The sequence below is a fragment of the Cornus florida genome, unplaced genomic scaffold, assembly GCF_030987335.1.
Source record: "Cornus florida cultivar Cherokee Brave unplaced genomic scaffold, ASM3098733v1 CherokeeBrave_3.0.0_Hap2_Chr05, whole genome shotgun sequence".
Taxonomy (NCBI): domain Eukaryota; kingdom Viridiplantae; phylum Streptophyta; class Magnoliopsida; order Cornales; family Cornaceae; genus Cornus; species Cornus florida.
In genome coordinates, this window is record NW_026775575.1 from 43134441 (window position 1) to 43144423 (window position 9983).

The 9983-nt window shown below is 39.5% G+C and overlaps 1 protein-coding gene across 2 annotated transcripts; it reads right to left on the reverse strand.

Annotated features, from left to right (window-relative positions):
• Window positions 1-368: 368 nt before the first annotated feature.
• Window positions 369-4929, reverse strand: LOC132306379 (uncharacterized). Of its 2 annotated transcripts, none has more exons than XM_059803758.1 (5): window positions 4561-4925; window positions 3816-3880; window positions 3666-3726; window positions 3213-3359; window positions 369-804 (listed from the first exon to the last, which is right to left on the reverse strand). In XM_059803758.1, the coding sequence occupies exons 1-5, from the start codon at window positions 4817-4819 to the stop codon at window positions 692-694; spliced, it is 645 nt and encodes a 214-aa protein (XP_059659741.1). In that variant the 5' UTR covers window positions 4820-4925; the 3' UTR covers window positions 369-691. The 2 variants fall into 2 exon arrangements, with proteins under 2 accessions (XP_059659741.1, XP_059659740.1); XM_059803757.1 differs by lacking the exon at window positions 369-804 and adding an exon at window positions 1352-1536 and having other exon boundaries at window positions 4561-4929.
• Between the last annotated feature and the right edge of the window lie 5054 nt (window positions 4930-9983).

Consider the following 9983-nt stretch of genomic DNA (forward strand, 5'->3'; position numbering starts at 1 on the left):
GTACTCCTCTCATTCTCTCTAAAAAAATCCAAAGGTTTTATTTTTTATTTTTTATTTTTTCATATTCTCACCAACCAAACACAAGAAAAACTCATCTGACCATCACATCTCCCCTAGTGGCAGATATTACAATTGTTAGCTTTTCATAACAGGTGCATAAAATCATTGGTACTCGTAGTGTTCAGTATCTAATCACATGGCCTGGTGATCTTTTTCCATCCAACACTTGTTCATTCTCCTATCCATTTATCTCAAATATCTGCATCCACCACGAGATTGAGTGCGAGAGCATAAGGACGAAAGCAACAAAATCTAAGTCACACATAGTAAGAACGAGAGCGAGAGAGCGCGAAGTATAAGAGGAGGCGCGAGAAAAAACGACACTACTTTAGAATAATTGTGACTTAAGAACAGATCAATAGGCCTGTCTAACATGATCCCAACTGTCGAATAGATATTTCACTTTTAAAGTATTTCACAAATTATTCTTCTATTTTCCACTCTTTTTATTTTCTTGTAAACTAAGTTTTGAACATGATGCAAAATGTGTGCTTTGGCTCATCTGCATAGCACTCTTAGAAGATTAACTGGCACTCTAGTAATACTAAATTTCCTTGTAGAATATATGCATTGATTCATTTATTAACTGTGTTGTCCACAAAAAAGACCCCAAATTTCAACTTCTTGTCTCTCAATTGTCACTGGGGTCTTCTGTCTCTGGTTTGGCCTCGGAGTCCTCTGATTCGTCGGAAACTTCCACATTTTCAAGCTTTGAGACTCGGAACATGGCAAGATGGGTATCACCTGCAATGAGAAAATCAACTTAAAAAGTAGCATAAATGGATAGTTGTTCATAAACTCTCATTATTTATGGTAGTTGAATGTTGAAGGATGAATAACTGTTGTGCCCACAGACACTGTTTTTATGAATTTACAGTTTAAGGCATACATTATAAATTTAATACATAGTCAAGACAATTTTGAATTGGGCATTTTGGAAAGCAATCGAAACTAAAGATCTCCGAAGAATTAGCCTTGTATTGCATTTGAAATGTGCCCATCATGTTGCTGGCTGCAAATAAAAGAGCTACTTTTCGTCGACAATTGTTTAAAATAATGCGTTTTAGGACTCGAGAAAATGATGCCATTTGTATTTTACTTCAATTTGGTGATTGTGCAGATTCTTTAATGCAACTGGTTTGAGTAATATGTATGCAACTATCTGATTTAGTTACCATGGAAACTTTGGTAAGAAACACGGGGGTTCAACCAATTCGAGTTGCAACACAAAGCTAAAGAAAAAACATTCTAAAAATTCAATGGAATGGCCTTTTCAACACATTAAACCGCCTTTTCAACACATTAAACCAGTTCATGAACTTTATTTATTTCTATTATCCCAAGGATTTTACTTTTTTGAAATAAAACAACTGAAAAAAAGTGTGAAGTTATAGGGAAGAAGGTAGTGCTCAAGAACAATAGGATGTAGATTTATTGGAGCAGCTCTAACATGTAAAATAGATGGTCCAAAAGCCTCTGAAACAGAAAAATGAAAAATAAATAAAGATATCCTAAGCATAAAGCGAATGATTAAGGAAAAATTACATAGTAATCTGCACTCAATTACATAATCTATCCAGTGAATTGAGCAGAAGAAAAACAGAATAGCTCTGTATAATGCAATTTGTTGAGAAGAATATATGTAGTACTTCATGGTCAATCAGATACTAAGCTGTTGAAAGCTAAATAACTAGACTTACGACTTTACGAGAAACTTCTAAAAGCTATAGACTATGAAGTTTGCTCTTACTATAGCATATATCAACAAATATTGACCCCCATGACATTTTAACTTTAAAATATATTTGGTAGTTCATTCTACATCTGCTGTCAAGAGAACCAGTCAAGAAGCTTCTGTCATGGCTTGCCCGATGCTGCTAGCTAGGGTCCTGCTTTCAGCTTAGGAGGATAAATTCTGTATTCGTCGGACAAATTTTTGACCTTTTGTGAACTCGAATCTAGTAAGTTCCACATGCATTGAGGACATTTGCCAATAAATTCTGATTTTGGTCATCTAGTTCCAGCATTATAGTGTGTTTTTCTCTTAGTTTAAGGGGTGTTCCTGCATTCTAGAATCTGTAATACCCATCATTCAATTCACTCTCAATCCTAAATAAGTGAAGATTCATCCAAGGTCTTAAATTGTTACCACAAATGTGAAATCAGAATACTATTGTTTGGTAGGTTACGCTCAAATATCTTTGGAAAATTTCTTTTCCAAACTGAATTGAACTGTTGGAACAGTAAACTCCATGTTATCCGAGTAACTTATAATGCCTAGAACATCACAATAATTGGTTAGGTCCCAAAATCTAACTAGTCCATGGTACTCCATACCAATGAGCTCTAAATTGGTGATCTTATGAGAGGATGTGCTAAAAACCTATGTACTGAACGGTACAAGTCGTTAATTGAAATTCTAATCCATACAATATATTTAAGAAATAAAAGAACAATCATCACATAATAATTAATGTAATTCAGTAAGAGCTCATTCATTTATTTGAGTCAGGACAGCTAAGAGCTAAGTTACTGTTGAGCAGATATATGATTTTCTCATTTGGAAAGATCTTGTTGAGAGTATGGCATATATTAGAACTAGTTAACAGAAAAATATCCATGTGATTACCACAGTATTGATGATGACTATGAAGCAGATGATTTTCTGGATAGGTTGGACCACAAAAAATCGAGAAGGGTTAGAACGGTAAAAATAAGAAGAATCGGAGCTTTTTGATCCTCTAATTGAAACAACTATCATCATTTATTAATTCTTCAGGGTGAAGGATTTTAGACTGGATGTGAGAATCCCAGTTCTGCTTAGATCCTAAAATATTAGAATATCTGATCAAGATCAATTTCACAAAGAAAAATTATATTTCAAAAAATGTGCGTGCTTATATAATTAACATCTAGCAGCCATAGTCTCTATGGGGTCTCAATGTGGAGTTCATAAGCAGGACCTTGTACTGGAAATCACGAATTTAAGTCATTTTGTGTGCGTGTATGGGGGAAGTTTTCCCTATGATTCAGAAGGTGTGCAATAAGGCAGAGCACAATGTTCAACAACATATTTTAGGAGATTTGAACCACAACACCTCAGAAGCAGAAAAATAAACCAAATGGATAGGATTAAGTAAGAGACTTGGTACCAAATGTAATAACACTTCCAGGTGTTACAGGGGCAACAGCACCAGGTCGTAGCCGCCTTTCGTCAATATATGTACCATTTGTGCTGTCCAAATCTGTCACCAAAAGAATCCCTTTTTGCTTCTGAATGCGAGCATGCAGACCAGATACTGATTTTAGTTCCAAAAAAAAAAAAAAAATTTGTATGAGCACACAATTTCACAAAGGATGATAAAGAAAACTTAATCACAAGTCTAGAATCATATTTAAATCAAATTCACTGATCTATGCTAAATTTCACCATTTCATTGCAAGCTCTATGACGAAAAATATGCCAAATGTGGAAATTGAACTATGTTAGTGATTCAAACCATTTAACAATCTGAGTTTGCTGAAACAAAGTTGAAACTTTATTTACTTTGGTGTATAGGCTGAGAAGCACAAATATTTTATGACAATATGGAAGCATTGGATACCTGTTGCAACAGGAATTACCATATCTGCTTTCTCGGGGACACGTCCGACGGTCACCACGCTCTAAAGAATGTCCACAATTTTGCAGTAAGCATGGTGCATACTTCAGTAATTAAAGAATCACTAAAAAAAATGACAGTAGAGGTACTTACAGAAGCTATTTCAAATGCATTTGGCATTGCAACTTTAAAACCAATATGCTTTGTGTCTCCATCACCTATTCAGTACCAACACATATACATAGTTCTTGTCATGTCTTAAACAATTATCTCAGTTTAAATAAGCATAAAAGCTACAAAGTGTAATTACTTTCTAGATTTTTTTTTTTTTCTTTACAAAAAACACAAACAATAGATTGGCATGTAAGGAGATATATACAAATCAAGCCCAATTAAGAATTGAAAAGATAAACTTCTCAGTATTTTCATGAAAGACTAAAAAATAAATAAATAAAAAAACCAGCCAAACAAACAATATTTGTAAATATATGATAGCACAAAAAATTTCAGGATTGTGAAGAATTGCAGATTGTTAGTATCTTTTCATTGCAGTAGCCTATTTGATAGGAACAAAGAAGCAAGAAAATTCATATTTCAAGCACCCACTTAATAAACTTGAACATGTATTATTCTATATCAGTAAATTGAACAGGAGACCATAGAGTTCAGTATCAAAATAAAAAATAAAAAACTAATTACAGAAAAAGAGAAAAGAAGAAAATAGATTGGGTTGAAAGGACAAATAAATTTACTGACCAGTCCAAGAAGATAGGGGAAGAGGATGAATTTTCTTACTTCCACACATGCCCCCCACACACACATATTGTCATATATGGCCAATGCAGCAAACTGTCACTGTAACAACTTCTACATGGGCAAAAGGGGAAAGATCACTGACCTACAGGTTCAAGAAGCCATCTTTCTGTATCAGTTGTGGAAGGACTTTCTACTCCAGAAGCATTTGTTCCAAGATTGACCCTCTGTGACCTACCTTTAATCCTGGTACAAGGGGGTTTGGTGGGCAGGCTGTTAAAACCTAGAAAAGTGAGAGAATGATATGAAGCAAGAGAGGGTTTTGGCGGTAAAGAAGGAGAAATTGAAGAATTGGGAGGGTTTGGAGGCTTGGCACAGGAAATGAACTGGGCAGTTGTTATCATTTTTGTGCAAAAACAGTTTGCCAAATCTTGTGACGCTGAACAACTAGTAGCTGTTTTGCTTTCATGGGTTGTTTGGAGGATTGTGGATAGATGGCTATGTTAGCACATGTGATGGAGTGTGTGTGGCAAACATTTAATGCTCTGCGAAGGATTTCGGATAACGAAATCTTGAATTGAATGGGATTGTTTGTGGGTGTGGTCAGGAGTGGGCGCAACTGTTTGTTGGAAAGGGCTTATTTGGTCATTTAACAAAAATGTGCTGAGATCCTAAAAGCCAATTCGAAGGAATTGGCCGGTTTGTGGAAACAATCAAATAATTTTGTTGATACATTTGTTTTGCGCTGAAAAAAAATAAAAAACAAACAATTTTGGAACAAAAAAAAAAAAGGGACGGTTTTTAGAAACAATTCATTTGCTAGAAATTAGTAATGTGCTTATTTGCCATGGAGGTTCAGTTTAGACATAAATCTAAACCAATCCGATTTTTACATGAAAATTAAATTCTAATTCAATCCGTAAAATAGTCTAATAATTTTTTTTCTTCATCACGACCCAATAAATAAATTGTCAATGAGATGGCTAGAAAAGGAGGGCATACCCTTTATGTACAAATTCTGATATAATGAAAATACCCAGTTCCAGTTGGCACCGGAAGAAGTACCAAGAAAAAATAAAAGCCCAAGCCTTATAAAATGCAGAGTCTCAAATGGTCATTGGTGTCTTCAGTCCCAAAGCATAAATGACATATTGCAGCCAGTCAGAAACCTCTCCTCTTGAGATTGTAAGAAGACAGGTTCTTATTCCAAAAAAATCACACAATCAGTGACTGAAACTCAAAGTCTACTTCCATTCCAACACAACAAATGAGTTCATATTTAAAAGTAATAATAAAAAGGAATCAACGCCAAATAATCTTTCAATAACATGCAATAACTAGTGTTTGCCTTGCCGGCCGGTTTGATACCGGCCCATTCATAACAAATTTTAAATTATCGATACCGATACTCACCCATATGTTGGTGAGTATAATCTTTCACAATAATACCGGCCAGTACACATCTATTAATGGCGTTAACGCTCAATAACATTTTTTATCTGCACCGACCATATTGGCTTTTTCATGTTATACTTTGCAGACTTGTTGTCTCTTTGCTGGATTAAAAAGACGAAAAAAAAAAAAAAAAAAAAAATTGGAAGTTTCAATGTAGTTATAAAGCTGAGTACATCGAACAGTGTGTAGAGCAAACTTTCAACAAAAAAAACAATGATTGTCTCTTGGAGTCTACCTTTGATTTGAAGAAAGTGGGTTGCCTGCACAAGTTTGGAATATTTTGACTTGACAATTCAGATTTTTACATTAACAAAAAAAGAAAAGAAAAGGATGATGACATACCTTTCTAATAATAAAACTATCTGCAGGTTACTTTGGAAAAAAAAAAATTCTATTCTCTAATGTTTTGGCCCGTGAGTCCTTTACCTTTATATATTCTTTGAATTTTGTCCTAAACACTAGCTTGATGAAGTAGTGTATAGAGGTCTAGTTTTCTGTCCATCAGGTCTTATCATTTTAACTATCGTAGTGTGTAAAATAGAAGAATCAGTGAGCTGTAAAAGAGGTTATATTTAACTGTGAGGAGGCCCGAGATGACATGGGCCGGATATGACTTGCAAATGCGACATTCAGTCCGTACAGATGGGTCAGACCCATAGAAAGACACTGCCATCTGGGCCGAACGCGCATAAGCCCACCAAAGATGACCAGGACTCATGGAGGAACGGGCCTAGATCCAGCAGTCCATTAACATTTGTAAATATCTATAAATAGGAGAAGTAATGGAAAGAAGGAGGAGATATATTTTTTTGGTTGAAATACAGGAATTCTAGAGAGAGAAAGGGAAAAGGAATTTCTTGTATCTTCAATTGGCGCCGTCTGTGGGAACGCATGGAATATTGGTTGATTAATGATTAATATCGCGTGGATTCAGACCAATTCGGTGGATCGAGACTCGATCTTTGGGAGTTGGATCCAGATCTGAGCGATTGTGACCTACTCTGGAGGAATTTTAGTTCCTAAAGCTTTGGCAGAAGTGGCTTCAGATCTACGCAACAACGAGTTGTTCGATTGTGGCAGGATCTGACGGATTTAGAATTCGGACAATTCAGATATCGTCAACCGTGAGCATAATTCGGAGAATTCGAAACCAGATCTGAAAAATTCCCACTCGTGAAGCTCGGATCTACTCGCGAACTTGAGATTAATGCCTTTACTCCGTTCAGGAATAATGATAGGTGAAAGCTCCAATCCGATGGAGGCTGTCCAGCAAACAAAGCTTGAGGAGTTGATGAACTTGATCGAGGCTCTCAAAAAAGAGAATGCAGAATTGAAAGCTGGAATGCAACATCAGCAAATGCCCGCGGTTTCGCGTCCACCTCCGGCCGGAGAGGGAGGTGTTCAATCTAATATCGCGCATCAAGGCGAGCAGGACGAGAACAGTCAGTCAGCTCTCCACCGTGATTTGCCGCCAAATGCTCGTCAAGTTGAGGATCACGAAGGATCGACTCACGTTGATCCGCGACATGAGCAGATCAGACAGAATGAAGCCATGACCTTATATCCGCATCGGGAAAGGTTCAACCGAGAGGAGGTGATAGAGGTTGATCGCCGCCAAGTTGCGTCGCCTTGGCAAAGAGAGCCCATAGAGGAACGGTCGTTCGATCCGTCCTACCGGCCCTCCATGGCTACAATCACTCATCGCGGTTCCAAGAGCAGAACCGTAGCCCACAGAGCTACCACTGGGCGCCAAAGAGAGAATGAAGCGCTCCGATCCGCAGCTCGAACGGTTGATTCACCTTTCACTGACGAGATCCTGAATGCCCCTCATCCAAGGAAGTTTGCTATGCCAGTATTTATTCTGTTTGACGGAACAACCGATCCGATCGATCATGTGTACCATATCCAGTTGAAGATGGCCCTGAATACGGAAAACGATGCTTTAATGTGCAAATGTTTCCCTACAAGCCTAGCTGGACCGGCGCTCAGCTGGTTCAAGAACTTGCCTAAGAGCTCCATTGGTAGCTTCCGAGATCTGTGCGATCGGTTCATAAGTCAGTACTATGGGAACAAGCGTCCGCCAAAGGACATCTCAAGCCTATTCACAATGAGACAGCACAAAGATGAACGTCTCCAGGCTTTTCTCACCAGGTTTAATCTCACTAAGAGTATGGTGATCGAATGCCACCCTTCTACAGCAGTTCAAGCCTTCAAGTTAGCCATGACACGTGGCACTCCGTTCCATACCAGTCTGGTAGTGAACACGCCGACGACTATGGATGAACTCAATGAAAGAGCCGACGGCTTTGTGCGCCTAGAAGAAGAGGAGGCAGCCAATGTTCGGACAGCGTCGCTCGTGTCGACCGAGGAGAAGTCCAAGGCAAAGATCAGGCAGAAGCAGGCTCAGCCGCAGCGTCAGACCTCCTGGAAGGCAGAAAAGAGGTCCAGGGAGGAAGAGCTGATCACTCCGCTGAAGGTCACTCTGACGAGGCTATATCAGGAGAACAAAGATAAGTTTCATCCACCACTGCCAATTAGGCAACCCCTCGAACAGAGGGATCAGACTAAACATTGTGCTTTCCATTCCGATTTCGGTCATCAGACTAATGAATGCAGGAATTTGAGAAGGCAAGTGGAGATGTTGATAGCTAGAGGGGAGTTCGCGAGTTATGTTCAAGGCTCGGCGACAGAGCAGAATCGACCGATGGAACAAGTAAAAAGGAGCTATAAACAAAGCTCCCATAATTCACAACCAGTTCGTATAATCAATGCTATCCACAGTCGACCCGAGCCCAGCGAAGCTTCAGATGAGCTGCTCCGAGCGCGCCTACGGCAGGCGCAGATGAAGAAAAGGGTCAGCAGTGTGAATACTCTACACCAGCAGATCACATCGATACAGATAAAGTTCGACAGGACAGACCTGCAGCGTGTTCAAATCCCCCATGAACACCCGTTGGTAGTTAGTTTGACAGTGGCGGACTGCTTGGTGCGCAGAGTTCTGATCGATCCCGGGAGCAGTGCAAATGTCATGCCGAGGGACATATTCGATCGGCTCGAGATTAAACCAGAGAGGCTCAAGCCCACTGGAAATCCCTTGTTAGGATTCGATGGCAAGAGGGTGGAGCCCGTCGGAATGGTGGAAGTAGAAGTTCAAGCTGCAGAACAAACTCTTACGGAAACTTTTACGGTTGTAGAGATTCACCCCTCGTACAATCTCCTGATGGGAAGAGGATGGATTCACAGAGTCCAAGGAGTACCCTCAACTTTGCATCAGGTCATGAGGTGCCTTGGACCCGATGGAAATAAGGTAATAGACATTCGTGGGGATCAGGTTGCAGCCAAAGAGTGCTATTCCATCACACTAAAGTATACTGGGAAAGGAAAGGCGCCCGTCCGACCGGCAAGCCCCAGATAGCAATTACAGGAACCTCCGCCCAAGCAGAACAGGGTGGAGGGGTCAGTTGACTTGACCGAAGAGCCCATTCTGGATGTGCAGATCGATCAGTCCAGGCCAGAACGAACTACCAGAGTAGGAATAAGACTGACCAGGGAAGAGCAGCAAGAGCTAGCTGATTTCTTGTCTCACAATGCCGATGTATTTGCATGGAGTCACCTAGACATGCCTGGAATTAATCCCTCCGTATCCTGTCATTCTTTGAATGTCAATCCCAATTTCAAACCAGTAAAATAGAAGCAACGAAGATTTGCTCCAGAACGCAACCAAATCATAGCCGAGGAAGTTGATAGGCTGCTTGATGCGGGATTTATCAGAGAAGTACACTACCCTGATTGGTTGTCCAACGTCGTTGTCGTGCAGAAAAAGAATGGGAAATGGCGAGTATGCATTGATTTCACCAATTTGAACAAAGCCTGTCCGAAGGATAGCTTCCCGCTGCCAAAGATTGATCAAATGGTGGATGCTACCACCGGGTATGAACGCTTAACCTTTCTGGACGCTTATTCAGGTTATAATCAGATCCCTATGGACCCGGCAGATGAAGAAAAAACTTCTTTTGTAACCGAGCGAGGGACATACTGCTACAAAGTTATGCCTTTCGGACTAAAGAACGCGGGAGCAACTTATCAAAGACTTGTTAGCAAAATTTTCAAGGA

What these genes read in the sequence shown, in the direction of transcription:
- LOC132306379 (XM_059803757.1), bottom strand. Translation starts at nt 4,819, where the DNA reads ATGATAACAACTGCCCAGTTCATTTCCTGTGCCAAGCCTCCAAACCCT. An exon ending in GGTAATTCCTGTTGCAACAG is followed by an intron (nt 3,360 to 3,665) that starts GTATCCAATGCT and finishes AACTAAAATCAG; the next exon opens with TATCTGGTCTGCATGCTCGC. An exon ending in TGGAAGTGTTATTACATTTG is followed by an intron (nt 1,537 to 3,212) that starts GTACCAAGTCTC and finishes TTTCTGTTTCAG; the next exon opens with AGGCTTTTGGACCATCTATT.